The 17,667-nt window shown below is 45.5% G+C and overlaps 1 protein-coding gene and 1 long non-coding RNA gene across 2 annotated transcripts in view; one reads left to right on the top strand and one right to left on the bottom strand.

The window, feature by feature from the left end:
* The window catches only part of LOC135898704 (uncharacterized), a 183,162-nt gene that overhangs the window by 25,778 nt on the left and 139,717 nt on the right, over positions 1–17,667 (bottom strand). The gene's annotated exons all lie outside the window — the stretch shown is intronic.
* Positions 11,903–16,357, top strand: LOC135898702 (very long chain fatty acid elongase AAEL008004-like). Its single transcript, XM_065427802.2, has 2 exons — positions 11,903–12,159; positions 13,873–16,357. The coding sequence occupies exon 2, from the start codon at positions 13,897–13,899 to the stop codon at positions 14,833–14,835; it is 939 nt and encodes a 312-aa protein (XP_065283874.1). The 5' UTR covers positions 11,903–12,159; positions 13,873–13,896; the 3' UTR covers positions 14,836–16,357.

The following is a 17,667-nucleotide window of genomic DNA, read 5'->3' as shown; positions in this document are numbered from 1 at the left end:
GATTTCACTTTTATTTATTTGTCACAATTTCATTTATGCTGTTCTGTTTCTGTTTCGTAGGAGCTTCTTCGGTGTCATTCATCCTTTAGGAGCCGTTATTTTAAGGTCATCCTTGAAGTGCCGCGAATGTACAGCCGTCATTAAAAGCATGCGGACATGGAGCTCTGCACCCCCTCCTCACTCATAAAAAAAATTAAGAAATAAATTTAAAAAAGTGAAATCAAGAATAAATAAATTAAAGTGAAAAATACCTAAAAGAAGGGGAAATAAAAACGAATTGCTTCGCAACGCCGTCTAACAACCTGAAATGGACGAATTAGAATTTGTAATTCGAAGCATGAAGTGCTCTCTTCAGTTTCAGGTTGCAAGTCAAGGCATAAAAGGCATTCGCTTTAAAGCGGAAGCTCTACTCCTCGAGGTACAAATCCCAAGGCCAGTCTCAGCGCGCGTTTGACCTTTAGCCGCCTGCGTGCAAGTGTGAAGGTGTGACGTCACGTCACGGGATCCGCTGCGGAGAGGAGTCGCATCTGCGCTCGCTTGAGCCTCGCCGCTTTGTATCACCTGACGAGGCTGACGGTTTAACAGCTGCTTCGCCGGTGCTTGGTCGCTCAGTCTCGCCATCGATGAAGTAGTCAAGTCTTCGCCGCCGGCTCCAGGCTGAGCCTGAGCACCCTGCCGATTTGCGACAGAGACAGGTGAAGAGCGAGAAGTTCGACTGGAGAAGAAACGCAAATAGTACCGGGAGAACGCTTCGATGTGAAGTAAAACAGTAAAAAAGCAAAACCGTGTCTAACCGTGCTTAACAGAGCTTTCGCTCGTATAACTAGGTTGAAGCCACGTTAAACTCCAGCCACTTTTATTTTGTTGTTGTTGTTGCAGGGCCCCTGGCCCACGGTCCTCATACTTCTTTAAAACAGGTGCACTTATGCTCAGAGACATAGAGAGGTTATGCACATGCTGATATCGCACAGACACGCGTGGCTGCGACTTATTTAATTATTTATTCATTTAAAATGTCCTTACAGGCCTCATATGAGGCATTGGGTAAGGGGGGCGTTACAGAAGGATTAAAAGATTAAATGGTTATACATGCTTCTTTATTGTTTTACTTGTGCTTCAAGAAATAAAGCAAATCAAACGCACAAGTTGGAATCTATGGGAAGAGAAGCTAGCGTGAAGCGGTTAATCAAGTGCTATAAGTTTGCCCATTTCATTCCTGCCTCTTTGACGTAATGGAACCTGGCGCCTGCGTGTGCTCGCTCTCACCGGTGCTACGTGATGTGCCACATTCGACCAGCTCACGGGGATAGCTGGCATTGGCAAGATAGACGTACACGTGCGATTGTGGCCTAATGGAGCGCGTCATGTCCAGGTAAGCCGTTGTAAAGTGAGCGGTATTCTTCGCCTCGAGTTCGAACTGCAGATTCCAGCACCGCCGCCGCGTTAGTGCGGATATATAGGCTGTCGACGGCCCGCATTGTAGTGTAGACAGCGTAGTTCCGACGTGGATGATTTGGTCCAAATTTCAAGTAATGATACGCACTGAATGCAGTGAAATGATGTGATCTTGCGCTCCAATACCATATTTTTGCACGGAATGCGCAGTACGCTTCTATTCATAAGAGAGACGCGAAATCTCCTTCAACGGTGGCTGACATTCAACCATAGAGCCTCTGTTTCGGCATTTTATTGCGGCTTCTTATGCATGTTTCGCTTGCGTTCCCTCTACTCTGTTACTGTTGTTGCGCGACTTAATTAATACCCGATTCTCTGAGAATCCTGTACTGGTTTAAAAAGTGCTTATTCTTGTATAACGAAGATAAGGTGATGTAAGTGAATGCGCCCTCTACATCGCCAACTGTACTCACAGATCTCCGTTTCCTTTGTTTTGTTTTCGCTGCGAAATGCAGGCAGTCAACGAATTCTACTAAGCAAACTAGGCGACTTTGAGTGACAGTACGTCAGTATGATCATCTGGTTGCTCCAGACAAGATTATTTTGAACGCCCTCATACGGTTGCGCGTCCGACAACCATCAGGCAGAGGTAAAAAATATTCGAAGAGCTAAAATTATTAGGTTGTCTTGTTTCAGCTAATAATGGCCACTGTTCTGCTTCAAGCTCACAGCACCACAACGAAGAGCAAAAAGAAATTGCAATAGCCGCCTATCAACTCAATGTTATGGCGTCCTGCCTCTACAGAGCGCCATGTCGAATAAACTTCTTATATAAAATGCTATTTTAACTTTAACTTTGCAACCATGAATCACAGTATAAAAGCGCGCACTTTAATTGCGAAGCATTGTGAATTCGCCGTCGTAGCATCTGAGCCGCATATTGAAAGAACATCCCTGGTAGCGTAACAACTAAGCGAGATAATTGAATAATTTAATCATCGATAATCAGAGTGCACATATCATATCAGATGGTGTGTTTTCGCCGTTTTTTGTGAGATCGCGTGAAAGACAGGAGCAGTGGGAATGTTCCGAAAAATTGTCGGACAACCGCCAAGGGCTGGTTGCAGAACGGGAATAGACAAGTTTGGAATGGCGTTATGTTATAGCAACCCTAGTGGCCAAATAAAGGTTGCAAAGATTCAGTGAAACAGCTGAATGTAAACCCTGGAACAATGAAGTACTTGCCGGACATAGAAGTGTTTTGTTGCAGAAAAATAAACTGCACTTTTTAATTATACCAATGATTGAGAGGTTAAGGGGAACGAATGTATGGGCATCACGCTTTTAGGGTGGGTACACGTTCATTCCAGAGATGTGCATATGACTTATATGCATCCAATGGAACACCAAGGTATTCTGGTGGCTCACAAAACACTTCAATGCGAGCGAACCATGTCATCTTAAAGATCCATGAGCCTAACCACAGTCCCAAACATTGGCATAGTTCATATTTGTACCAAAAATAGTTTTCAAATACCTCTATCATTAGGAACCGCAGTTTTGATATTAGATTTGTTCGTATGAAAAAAGAAACCAAGGTCATCCGCATATTCGAGTGTTATTGCATCACATTGAAGAAGCTGAAGCCATGAATATTGCTAGAGTGAATTACTGTTAAGCGCAGTTGTTTTGTCCAGGGGGCAAATAGTAATGATGACAACGTTTAACCTTGCTTCATAAAGAAACGCATAAACACAGGCTTTGAGAAGCGACGAATGACAATCTGACGAGACATTCGTCTATAATACTGAAACGCTGCCTATTAAAACATGCTTAAGTAGGAAAGACATCGTTCTTTTTATATTCCAATAACTGCCGTCTTTGCGATGTACTGTAACCTATACAAAACTGTTTTATTAGCTGCAAGGACGCCATCTTATTTTGGTACGTTCTCCAAACGACTTTTAAAAGAAGCTTGATGTAAATCTTTATTCCCTAAAATACCTTATGCCACCTGAATGTAGAGATGTGCCTTTTGAAATGCTGTTAAATAGGGAACAGAAAGGTAAGATAGAGAGAGAGGGAGGGAAGGGGAAGGAAAGCCGAGGTGAGCTCGCGTACGCACGTGCAGGGCCTGAGCGAGTCAAAGACGTTCACATAGGCCAGTCGCCCTCAAGAAAGACAAAAGTGCTTTCACAGCTTTGTGGGCCCACGAGCGATGGAGACCGTCGTAAAGTAGCACCTGCACAGACAATGGCCGATCGTGCAGTCATCGCAATGAGATAGATAATGTTTCTATTTCCGACTGAAATAGATGTCAATGGCGCAATAAATGTTCGATGTTCTCTTCCACGCTGCAGACGTCGCATGCAACACTGTCGGTCATTCCAGTCAACGTGGTGGACGCCTTCGTGAAAGCCACTTCCAACCACAGTCAGTACACAGTAGAAGCGATGCCTCACGTCGGTGAAGCCTGAGTGGAGGTCGGAGTTGGAGAGAAGGGTTCCATTCGTACAACCTGGTGCGCCTTATATTTGGGGTTTTCCACACTGGTAAAGAGAGCTTGCATGCCAGGTGACAAAGCTGCCTTGCAGCGTCTGTCGTCGAAAGAGGAATGGGTACGCTGTGTTGTTCTTGGTGTGACTTTCGGGCAGCTTTGTCTGCTCGATCATTTCCGCGGATCCCGCAATAGCCAGGTAGCCATTGGAAAATAATTTTGTGGCCATTCTGTTTGGCGCCGTGGTGAAGTTTGACGATTTTTTATGTTAGCTATTCATGAGCTCCACGTCTTAGAATTGACTGCATGTTGTGTAAAGCCGGTCTCGAATCTTACAACATGGCCCATCTACCAGGACTCTCTGTGTCAATAAATTGAAGCGCACTGCGCAGATCAGTGAGTTCTGCAGCCACGGACGTCGTGACATGTCACGTATTAAATCGCAGTGTTACTCCTCTTGTCGGAATAAACACAGCACCACGAGAACTGGTTGATGTGGTCGATCTGCCAGTATATATAGGTACGTGGGTACTATATTTGTCGTACAACAGGAGTAAGCTCAATTTTTAGTGCAGGCAGTGGTAGATATGACTTTTTCTAAAATCCTAAAATTCTAAGGTGTACCTCAGCACGGCACAAACACCATGGAGAAGACACCAACATGGCCCCAAGTCTGTAGCCCGATGTAAGCGAGGCACGATATGCGCTGACAGTTGTGCTAAATGACGTGCGGGGTCTTTCCATGGTGAGTGCGGTGAAGTGGTGGCAAGGGGTCCGGGCAATGTGTCTGACATGTGAATGCATTGTCCCGACGGCGATATGCGTCGTGATTGAATAATCTTGAGCAATGACAATAGTTTAAGCCGTTGACGCACTGCGTGGTAATCCAAGGCATATCCTCAGAGCTTGGGCTTGAATGCTCTGAACTGTACGCAAATTGGTTTTGCAGGTGTTGGATATAACAGGTAGGCTGTACCGGAGAAGCCTAACCCTGTGCAGCTGTAACATGGATTGTGTGGACACACCCCAGTTTTTTCCTGCAAGTGACCTGAACAGATGACATATAGCAATGAGCCGCTTTTTCACGTGGTTCAAGTGAGGAGTCCAGGACGAGTCTCCGTCAGGCGCAACACCCAAGAACCTGTAACTTCTCCGGGACGACATCACGTGTCCGTTGATTGATATGGCGTACGCAGACATTGGCTTCCGGATAAACGCCACCACAGCGCACTTTTCCCACGTCACCTCCAGACATTGTTTACGAAGGTGGCATGCTGTCGATGAGGTCGCCTTCTGAAGCCGAGCGCGAAGCTGAAGCCGTATCACCCCCGGCGTTTAGATACAGATGTTGTCGGCGTAGATAAAGAGTCGAACGGTGCTTGACAGGTCCTCCAGTAATCTAATAAGGGCTAGATTAAAAAGCGTTAGGCTTAGTTGTCCGCCCTGAAGGACTCCGCGGCTACTGTAATACTCGGGTGTCGAATCAATCCCGGTGAGCACGTAGAATGATCGCATCTGTAGGTAGCTGCGAACCCAGAATTATGTCATGCCACCAAGTCCTATTGCTTCTAACACCTTAAGGACGGCTTCGGGCGCGACATTATCGTACGCCCCTTTAACGCCAAGGAACAAGGCAGTGGACAAGCGTTTACAGGCCTTCTGTAATTCGACGTACGTTACTAAGTCGACAAGATTGTCTATAGATGAACAGCCGCGCCTGAATCCTGTCAACGTGTCTGGATAAATTTCATGGTGCTCTAGCTAACACTCCAGACGTGTTAGAACCACCTGTTCCATTACTTTTCCTACACAACGAGCAAGCCCGAAAGGACGGTATGACGCAACGCCCAAAGCGACTTGCCAGCTTTGAGAAGCGGAATCAGGCGACTTGTGTTCTATTCCTGGAGAACCGTGCTAGTCTGCCACGAGTCGTTGTACAGGAGCAGGAGTGCCTTTCAAGCCCGTTCACCAAGGTTACACAGAGCGCGGCATGTAATGGCATCTGGCCCTGGCGCTGAGGAACGCATGCATAAAGCAAGCGCAGCCTCTAGTTCGTCCAGAGAAAAATGGCACTCCATACGGGGATCACGTAAGAATTGTAAGTGGTCGGGAGCCTGCGTTCCCGTGAAACTTGCTTAACCGGCAATCCTCCTATCAGAAGGATTATGCGATTTCAATCTCTTTGCATTGTAGGTAAAGAACCAGGGAATTAAATAAGTGGCGCTGACCAGGGGTGGCACGGAGGCCACGAACAGTTCCCCGTAGATGGTGTTCGCAAGGCCATCTTTTCCTTACCTGCAGTGGCAGTAGCTCAGTGTCTATGGCATTGTGCTCCTGTCTATGAGATTGCGGGTTACATAGCGGGCAGCAGTGGCCGCATTTTGATGAAGGCCGTATGCAAGAACGCTCACATACTGCTCTTAGGTGCACAATAAAGAAACCCAAGATTTTAATATCAATCCGGAACCCACCATCCTTCATAAACCACTTGGCAGGTTCTTTACGATAGACGTCACAACCTAATTATTATCCACGGCGTTCTCGCAGCTAAAAAAGTCGCTCGAATGTTTAGTCACCTCATGAAGCTGACAGACCCCATCACTTTTCTTATCAACGAAATCTCAAACTTTCGTCAAATGTTATCCTTGAGACGCCTCACATTTTCAACAAATGAGAACTCGCTGTCACGTGCAGTCATTACAGGTCCCTCGTAAACATTGTGATAAGGGCCGTATAAGGTTTTTGTGTACTTACTTAGAGAACTTATTTTAGAAAAGCCGTTATAAATGATGCTTCTGCTAGCTTTCCCTCACATCACCCAAAAGATGCCCATTATTATCTCAAAATTAGTGACTGTGTCCTCTCCCGTTGTTCCTGAATAATTGACAAACTTCGTGCGTTTTTTTTTTTCAAAAGTAACGGTTTAAAGCCCATGGAACGCTTGTACAAAGAATTTACTGCAAAGGCTAATTAACCGACACACTTTAAACATTGAGTACCAATAATCCATAATTTATCCAATTTTTATCCACCAAACATAAATATAGTGCCTCGTTTATTTACCAGAGGATACCGGAGAAACAATCTAGGCGCCAAGTATTACAAATTAGGAGAAAACGAGTATGGAGTAATTATTTGTAAAACTTCTAATTACCCTTTGCACTTCAAACTTTCGGTGCACATCACCCACAGCAGGGCAGCTATTCTCTCAAAATATAAATTTGCTGCCAATTATTTTTCAGGGCAATGGATGATTGCTAACGTTTCATATACAGCCTCCAAGAAGCCAGGAACGAGTGTTGCGAAACTTTCATTTTGCCGTGATTAACCTACGCATTTCTATTTTTGCCCATATATCGACCCGAAGAAGGCCCTTATTCCTTCGAAAGAAAACATGGTGCACGATCTAGTTCTGCCAGGACACTGGGGAAAAATGCACATAACGTTTTCGAACGTAGCTAGCCGCACTAAAAGCTTCGCTGTAACACAACAATTCTGGAATAAGTCCGACAAACACCTCAGTGCCGCAACACGGGGCATTCTTTAGGAACAAATCCACGTGCGGTGAGATTTATCAATTAATTCGGCACAAGTAATGCAGTGCGAGACGCTAACATACAACTTGAAGGGGTAAATAAAGGCATGACTGAAAGGAGTATGGGCATCTTTGGGACAACTTGCCAAATATACGAATGTTGCGGTTCCTTAGAACCGGAACATCCCTTTACCGACTTGCCCGGGTTTCATTTTTTTAGAACTCTGACGAAAGTTTTTGAAATTGTAGGAACTCTACCACAGCTATCTGAGACGTATAGTAATTTGCAGGTATTAGGATTTGGACAAGCTTATGAGCTATATACTTGAATTTGATAGTAAAGTATTTGCATTATCCGAATGCCCGATAATGCCGGCCAAATAGTCGTTACAGAAATCTGTGTTGAACTCGTCAAGAATACTTTGCATTAAAGTGATACAAAATTTTTTTGGATATCTCCACAGAGCTTTGAAATTATCAATTCCTTACTTGGAAGACCTTTTAATAGATGTGAGGCCAATCTTCCAGTATTCACCGGCGCTTCACTGAATTGTGTGAAACGACATATATTAGTGAATATTGTGTGCATTCCCAGGGTAAGACGCTGATGAATTAAGAAAAAGCAATGCTTGCGCCACGTGTCTCGCGAACAACAATTGGTGATCATATAAATGGGCTATACTGTTTAAGGAAGTATGTCTCTCCTCAGAGGTCAGTAATAGCCTCGGTGCATTCCCCAAAACAGACAAAAAAAATATAAACCATGCTGCATATCTGAGCGTTTACAGGCGCAGAATGCTTCTAAAGCAATAGTTAGGCGATCATGTAAGCTTTGTTGAAGAAGTGCACGAAGCGCTAACACCAGCTAGTGAAATCAGCAGCAACAGACTACGACGCCTTTCCTTGTCTTCGCTGTCGAAGATTGTGGTATCACTATACCGGTGCTTCTCAGGGTGATGCAACAATATAAGTTTGCTCAAATTAGGTAGTTGGGACGTTTTGGCATCCTTTAATGTTTTTCAGGTATGCTTTTCACCAACCTTCGAAGGAACGACGAGTGGTGAATATATGGGGTGAGACAAACTTCATCCCCGCACATAGGTGCTGAGCTTTTAATAGGCACTTTTCTGTGACGTCACAATTTATCGCAGCGCCCATTAGAAATAATCTTATGGCTAATAGTAAAACAGTAATACCGTGAGCAGCCGATGCCAAAATGAGCAGCAATGAGCTCCCGAGTAGTCCCGCCAACTGGCCGATCTCGGAGTCAAGGAAAGGCAGTGAATGTCGGACTGCAGGAGAAGGCAGCATAGCAGACGAGAGACTGAGCACTGAAAATTCCCGATGTCTTGCAACACCGTTACTCCGTAAAACGACGTAATGTTGCATCTATATTCCGGATGCCTAACTTAAGGTGCTTCACAAAAAAAAATATATCGAGTCTTGTCAGTATCTTTCCTAAGGCTTCGAAGGCTTTCCCATGCATTTCACGTAAAAAATTACAAGTCACAAATGTATGGTCAGCATTACTGTCTTAAAGAATTTTTTATTGAGATAAAAATTTGCAGAGAAGTATTTGTCAGCGGTTACTGGTGACCGCTACCCCTTTTCATTTGGTTAATAATACAGGATAAAGAATTTGGAAAATGATAAATTCATGCATTAGGTGATACGATAACAAACTACAAGAATATGTAACAACACTAACAGTAAAAGTCTTCGTCGGAAAGTTCTCGATGTGACAAAGTCCGTGAACGTCTGCGGTACGCAAGTTTCAGATGCAAGAATGAGACGCACAAACCATGCAGTCAAGTCAATATTCGTCGCAATAAGCACCATCGTCAAAGAAGCGTTGAAGCGATTTCATTGATTTGCGATGCAGTAGTTTTGATGACAATGAGTCTAACGCGTTAGCAAGGAAAAATACGATCCGAATCAAGGAAATGGAGTTCTTGTTTGAGACGACACTGCCTTTGTGTAATGTGGCAGGGACAATCGAGGAGCACGTGCAAACAGCTTTGTCGTCCCGGCCGCACGAACTTGTTCGAGAGCACGTACGCATAATTCGAAATGAAAAACGCTTTGCGCAAGCAGTTCCAAAGCGGAGACGATGTAAGAGAGTGTCGATGCGCCGCGGAAGCTCAGGGTGTAGCTGATATTCAAGATGGGGATCAATGCACAGAAGAGTGGTTATTTCCTGCTCTCGGTTAACCAGTTCAACACACAAGCAATTCTCACTTGAGCTGCGCCTCCGACTGGTAGATGGGAATTGACATGCTTTGTTTTGTTTCTCACGTTCATTTTTTTTTATGTCGGCTTCTTCAAATGCAATGAACCAGCAACGGTGAGATGTAATTAAGGTATAGAGGATATGTGGGTGTTCCAACAAAGCAGAAAATATACAACAAAAGCCCGGCGCTTGTACTCATAGAAACCGTCTGCACCTTACTCCAAGGAAATAAAGACGTGAGAGCCGGCTGTTTGTTCCCAATTTAGCATTTTCCTTGTTGCAGCGAACAATGGCAAGGTGCTCGTACTCTTTAGTGTGGTAAGTAGGCAGAACAAAAAAAGATCATGATGAGAACAGACATTTAGAAACGGGTGTTGACGATGCCTATGGGGCAGAAACCCCGAACAATCCGTGCGTGTGTGTGCGTGTAAACGAGTGAGTGAGTGAGTGAGTGAGTGAGTGAGTGAGTGAGTGAGTGAGTGAGTGAGTGAGTGAGTGAGTGAGTGAGTGAGTGAGTGAGTGAGTGAGTGAGTGAGTGAGTGAGTGAGTAACTGATTGATTGAGTGAGTGAGTGAGTGAGTGAGTGAGTGAGTGAGTGAGTGAGTGAGTGAGTGAGTGAGTGAGTGAGTGAGTGAGTGAGTGAGTGAGTGAGTGAGTGAGTGAGTGAGTGAGTGAGTGAGTGAGTGAGTGAGTGAGTGAGTGAGTGAGTGAGTGAGTGAGTGAGTGAGTGAGTGAGTGAGTGAGTGAGTGAGTGAGTGAGTGAGTGAGTGAGTGAGTGAGTGAGTAGTGAGTGAGTGTTTTATCAACAACTATCTGTAACATTTGACAGAGAAGATAGTGACACAATCAAGAAAAGAACAGCAACGAGGACAGTGCTACTTTCAAGCGCTGTTTATTAAAAAGCAGATTCCTAGCATTTTATGAGCACCAACCTTCATAAAATGCACGAAAAAAACACCAGCGAAGAAGTACAATAAAAAGACAAACCTGCAAGACACACGAACGTAGATAATGAAGTTCAGGAAAAACCGCGCCTGCGACTCAGATAACGGTGCTCTTTGGTTACAACTTACAAGCGTGACGTACATCCTCCAGGAAGCGTATTTCTTTATCTATTAGCGATAATGAAGGTGTTCATCAAAATTACAATTCTTCAACCTCGACTGTCACACGTGCCGATTCCTCTCGATTCTTATGCAGCACAGCCGCGGTGTCAATGTAAACGCTGCAGCCGCATTCGCAGCAGGAAACTTTCAAACCCCAGTCCGCGCCTTAATCTGCTTTGCTATCATACTCCCTGAGTCATTACGCTAACGCATTGCTCAGTTTTTACACTCGGCCACAAGGGAGCGTAATTATGTTAGAATAATCTATTGATTTTTGCATAAACGTGGCGTTACAAGGTGTACAGCTGCTCTCAGGAAACGTAAAGCCTCGTTCGTTCTCTCATCAAATTTCAACCGACAATGTTGCCCGAAAGGAAACACTTTCGAATAATGAAAGCTAGTGACGTGTATAGTGTGATCCTACATGGACACTAAGGCAAGCTGCAGATGAAATTTGACAGCCTTTCTTTTTCTCTTACTTTTCGTAATGATGACGCTTCAGCAACGTCAACAACACCGATTAATTGGCCACTTGGGAAACACTATGTTATTGTGAAGCATTGCACCTGTCTCAAGGCTTACGTCTTGGGCAGTCGTGATCTCAAGAAGAGCCGCGGTCATTTTTTTTTCATTTTGTAATTTCGTTCTTTACATTACCATTCCTTGTTTACCGCACGAAAGTTCCCACGTGTAGCTGTACCGTATTCAGAACAGAATGTTTCTTTTGTTTTTATAACAGACCTATGCTGACACGGTAGGAACCGCGTCTCCACGTACCCACTCGTGGAGAGGCGCCTCCCAAGTCCTATTACGGCTCAAGGAGTTGCGGGCGAAAATCTCACTCGCCTGACCGCTACGCGGAACCCGCAAGCAGTTTCACTCACGAGCTTAATTCCAGACACGGGTCAGACTAAAAGACAATGGCGCACAACCTTGATGGCGTGGCCTCTCTTAGGCGAGAAGCAAGTTTGCATTTATTTGCAGTTTTTTTTTCTCTTTCCCTGCTGGACTCCCTCGCGTGATATGTGCGCAGGACAATTTTCGAGCGAAACAATAACTACTACGAAAGCTCCTTTAATGCGGCATAAGAATGCGTAAAACGTCACCTCCGGTTCGCAGGTGCTTGAAGGTAGGGATATTCCGCTGACGGCAGCAAAAGGGAAAGGAACAATACGCTTTTAAGAGTAACTGTAAGGACAGTTCTTTGCTAGCCGGAGCCGCGAAAAAGATAACTCGTGGTTGTCGCGGGATCTATTCGAGCATGCTGTAGCGAAAGTAGGACCTCTCGCTGAATTTTCCATCTTGGTTTTAAGCTGTTAGGACATTACCACGGGTCCGTGAAGGGAAGTCTCTCTCGTGGACGGAACTTCTGCCTTATGACAACTCTGCTGTAAAGGTGAGTTTCTTTCTGCGCTTGCACCATTTTTTTACTGATTAATCGCGCGTATTACTCGCGTGCTTGCTAACCTTTTAGCAATCTTTTTACAGCGATGGTTAACAAAGTGCGCGAAAATTCATATTATCACGTGTTTCAATACGTAACTTGTAACGTCTAATGCTGCCCGCTTTCGGTAATACTTCGCACAAGTGACCGTGCCTGTTCGTAAAGGAGGCGTTCTAGTAAATTATCCGTGCGCGATACTCCCCCAACGCCCTGCATCATTGTGAGCACAATCTATATTTATAATTCTTTGCTGTCAGAGAAACAAATCTCTATCAGAACGATTTGAATAGAAAACAAACGCACAAATCTTAGAGTATCATTTTATAATTCAAGCTATGAAGTATATTTGCTATTCTATGGAAGATGACTAGACACTCTTCTATAAACACTTATTCTGAAAGAATCGTCCGCGCATTCATGCCGTTTCGATTTGAGCCTGTGTCATAACAACATGGCCATTTTTAACGAACAATGCATCACACGATCAATACGCTCAGTCTTCATCAGATGCCTTCATTTTGCAAGCGGGAATCTTTCCCTTTTCTAGAGCAAAAAGATAGAGAGAAAAAGAGACATTGTAAAAGGGCTATGTCTTCTGTAAACAAATTTCTGAGAAGTTGGAGTTTTGTATTGTTGAAACCAGAGGTCTAAATTAGACTGTGGACGACATTAAGTGTACTAAATTTGTGTCTAATTTGGTCTTTTTCGCTGATTTATTTTATCCAAGTCGTATGAATGCCCGCCATAAACAGCTCCTACAAACTTCTTTTCAATGCATGCCTACTGGTATGTAACTTGGTGCTTCATGGCATCATAACAGTTTGAATCGACTCATGCGACACCCATATCCTGGGCGAAGAGTATAGTAGTGTCGTCTGACGTCGGTGTCCTGCTGTGAAGGATACGTAAATGCTGTGGCGCCATCTGAGTGACATGAATCAAAGCTATTTCATTTCAGCAGTAGCGTCCTGTGTTTGGCCTATACACCGTGGAAACTGACAATAAATTCAAAAACAGCCACAAGAAAATCATAATACTCTTTTCTCAAAGTGAGATTATACTAATGGAGGACAATTTGACAATTTAATAAATTTATTACTCGCTGCCGCGATGAGGAGCCAGTAGCAAGGATGAATTCAAATTCCCGCCAACGGCCTGGACAAGGAAACAAGGACAAAGAAACTTGTACTGAAGTCCCCCCCCCCCCCATTTTTTCTTTATTGATTTATTTATTTATTTATTTATTTTTTGCAGACACTGCCGTTTCGTGTATGCTAGCATCATTTCTGTGTGAGTGGGTACAGATGTCTTGTACCAAAGCTTAGCCCCCTGTCACATGCAGAAGAAAAAAAAACACAGCGCTTGCACGTTTCTTGAAACACTAGTTAACAAGCCGCACGCAGATGTGCTTACGCACACACATAAACGCACCTAGCACAAGCCCAAATTATATGCACGCGCGGGCACGCACGTTTAAATTTGCATTCTTAAAAAAGTAAATGCGTGCAGCAAACGGCATCGAAAAGAACATAGTTCCTTCCTCCATACCCCCATTAACTTTAAAGTTTGCGTCTTAATAAGCGAATGTGGGCGGGTGAAAAAAACCGTACTGTTCGAATAACAACGTCGAGTAAAATTATTTATATATTTTTTTTATTTTTCCAGAATAACAACAGAAGCCACCCAGCCATGAATTCTAACGCGGGAACCTTCACCATCAACGTTAACAAGACCATGAGCTGGAACCCCATTACGCTTGTAACGCAGGTCCAAGAATGGGGCGACCCAAGGACACGCGATTACCCGCTAGTCATGAACCCCATGTTCGTCTTCCCACTCATCATGTTCTACCTCTACTTTGTGAAAGTTCTCGGCCCACGCTGGATGAAGGACCGGCAACCATTCGAGATAACCAATCTCATCCGCTTCTACAACCTCGCGATGGTGGTACTCAATGCCAAGTTTTGCTATATTGTGCTGTACGAGACGTACTTGCCCAGTGGCCGCTACAATATTTGGTGTCAGGGCATCACCGGCTACATGGACGAGCGACTGGAAGAACAATACCGCAACGGCTGGTGGTACATAGCCGTGCGGTACGCCGACCTTCTGGACACCGTCTTCTTCGTGCTGCGTAAGAAGTTCAACCAGATTACGCATCTGCACGTCATTCACCATACCATCGTGGCGGTAAACTGCTGGTTCTGGGTTCTCTACGCCCCCGAAGGTCAACCGGCACTGGGCCTGGCCATAAACGCGTTCGTGCACGTGGTCATGTACACGTACTACTTCCTGGCCACCCTGGGACCGTCGGTGCAAAAGTACCTGTGGTGGAAGAAGTATCTCACAACGCTGCAGATTGTGCAGTTTGTCATCTTCCTCGTACACATGTCGATTCCCCTGTTTGTAGACTGCGGCTTCCCGCGCCACCTCATCCACGTGGCGAATGCGCAGACCGTGCTGGTGCTGAGCTTGTTCGTGAACTTCTACATCAAGTCGTACATGCGGGAAAAGGAGAACACAGCCTTGAGAAGGGCAAAGGCAGCGGCAAAGTACGAGGGAACAGCAAGCGGAGACGTTCGGACCGACACGCCAGCGAACACCGTCAACGGCAAAAAAATTAACTGAATTTTGGACTGTTTTAAGAGATTTAGTTTTACATTAGCACGTACTGCAAGAAAAGATAGCAGGCGAAAAGGCGAAGGAAGTTGGCAAAGTGTGCCCCAACTTCTTCGAAAATTATAGACACCTGCCCGCATGTCCAGAGCCGCTGTAGGATATCACGCGGAGGCTGTGTGGTACTTTTCGAACACTAAGGCTGTTCAACGTGAGCGCATCAGCTGCCATTACCGTCCGGTGCTTCGACTTAGTAGTGTCGTGAAGGTCGGGTCTAAGTTTGGGTGAGGAACCATGTGTGCACTGGGAACTTTTTTTTAAAAGAAAGACGCTAGCCGAACTTGCATAAGACAGTGTTTCACATGCTCGCAAGTGCCGGGGAAATATTTCACAAACCTAAGAGGATTCCGAGTACCTTCGGTTTGAAACTCAAACTCGGGGAGAGGTGACATACCTCTGTAACGTAAAAAATGGCTGTGGCTTAGGTAAGGTTAAGCCCAGGATGCGAAGCATACTAGCCTTTATTTTAGTTGTTGAACCACTGTTTAGCCTGGTGAACTGCTGTTGCTTGGCTATATTTGGTTCGGCTAGACGAAGAAACAACTCATGCATTACTTCTTCGCCTTCAAGAGTGGAACGCGACAGCGTTCCCGTCGACCCGCCAAGGGGTGTAAGACAATGGGCTACAGGGCAGCGACTACGCGCCCCGCATTGGACGCGGTGAGCGTCGAGCAAAGCAGCGTTCGGCGCGGCAACGAAATGTGCGCCTGAGCAAGAGACGCACGCCTTAGAAACAGCGCGTTTCTAAGGCAACACCGCATTCACTAGAGGCGCTTTTGTACCGCTTTGAAGCGTTGTACTCGTGGCTCAGTGGTAGCGTCTCCGTCCCACACTCCGGAGACCCTGGTTCGATTCCCACCCAGCCCGTCTTGCAAGAGTTGAGCCAAAGCCACTTCTCCTCTGTCGTGACGTCACGGTGTCACGTGATTTCATGGTCACCGCCGCGCCTGAGGAGCTGGGTTGAGCCCTCGTAATATGCTTCGCATAAAATAACACAGAGACAGAAGAGAGCATAATAAAAAGTGGCTGCTCGTTCTACTTCGCTCAATGTGTCATCACTGCTGTCTCTCTGTCGATGCCGATACGCATCAGATATGCATGAGCATGGTTATGGCGCCGGTACACGACGAGCCTCATGCTTCTCGGCCTCTGCCGAGCAATGCGATCCGTCGAGTCTTCGTCCGGGGAGTTAGGCTTAAGAAGAGTCATGCTGTGCGTGTGTCTAAGCTTCAGCTTCGCGAGAATAAAGTAAGTTGCAGGGTTTGACGTCTGTTTTATGTATTGCTAACAACACGACACCCTTACTTGTTCTCTGACTCACCTCACAGCTGCGCCACTGCGCCACACCTGCAGCTGCGCGGCTGCGTCGACTACACTTACACGCAACAGCGCCGCACTCCAGTCCCCCCTCCGCACTCTTCTCCCCGAAAAAAAGAAAATAAAACACTTGTCTCCACACTACTTGAGCCGCTCCCTCTTTGCTCTATGCGCGTGCGTTGCCTCTATTTCCAAATGAAACCTTGTTAAGAACCCATTCCAAGAGTACCTGAGCGTCTGCCCATAGCGCTATTTGTAGTCTCTGCGCACACCTGCGCACCTGGCGTAAAGCTCCAATGCTTCCCATTCGCCTACAATTAACTAATGTTTTTGAACATGCTGTTAAAGATAAATGAGTTCTTAAAGCACGTAACATTTTACCGCCGCAAAAAGACTGGCGGTACAACCTGCCCTTCTTAAGTGGCAAGCAGGGTATCTCGCAATGCGTAATTGCCCAACATATGACAGTCAGTATATTGTTAAAATGGCGATTGGCTGCGAGTTCCCTCTGTTCCGCCTGCCCTGAGATAAATCAATGTGGCACGGAGGAATGGACTAAAGCAAGTTAGTTAGCAAGTTACATGGGATCAAGCAAGCAAGTTACATGGGATTAAAATAATCTTAAAAAAATACCACGGAAAAAAAATTAGGCTCTACGGCTTTAAGTGCCAAAACCACGATCTGATTGCGAGACATGTGGGAGATTGCGGAGCAATTTTGACCGACTTGGTATTCTTATACGTGCAGCTGAATCTATGCACACGCGTGATTTTGCATCTTGCCCCATCAAAATGCGGCCGCCGCGGCTGGCATCAAATCCGTGACGTCGAGTGAGAAGCGCAACGTCATAGCCACTAGTCGTTGAGGATATCACTATGAAAACTTAGGACGACCCTAAACACTACACTAAAGAATCAGTCAAGCACGCAACAGCAGAGCTTGGCAATCAGTGCAGTCTCGCGCTCCGAAGACTCTGAGAGCAGTGGAGTCATTGCATGCGTTCTGGAGGCCATGGAACAAGCAGTACTGCAGCGCACGAAGATGACACTATTTGCGTTGCACAGAATTTGTTCGTGGCAAGACGGTGGTGTGTTGGCGTGCAAAACTTCACCATCATGCTCGAGAAAACAGTGTCGGCGCTGCAAACGAGGTGTACATGACGACGATGATGACAAACCTGAAACTTGGCACATACCCTTATTAGTATGATGTGCCAAGAATCACATGGTTGGTGGAAAAGGACGTACATAGCATTGAGGGCGTCCACGCGAAACTAAGACGCAATGTTAAAGCATACTTCTTTTTACATATATAGCAGTCCACAAAATTAACTGCCTAACCGCCGTATTCAGAAATGCGCCTTAACTTGAAGCCCATGCTTGACGTGACCGCGCCTAAGGAAAGGCAAGGAGCATCTTGGGCATGTTTGCACCAGGCGTCATCTCGACGAAGTGAAGCATAGGTATC

Source organism: Dermacentor albipictus, chromosome 3, assembly GCF_038994185.2.
Source record: "Dermacentor albipictus isolate Rhodes 1998 colony chromosome 3, USDA_Dalb.pri_finalv2, whole genome shotgun sequence".
Taxonomy (NCBI): Eukaryota; Metazoa; Arthropoda; class Arachnida; order Ixodida; family Ixodidae; genus Dermacentor; species Dermacentor albipictus.
Note: the sequence above shows the minus strand (reverse complement) of the source record. Positions and strands in the feature narration are given on the sequence as shown.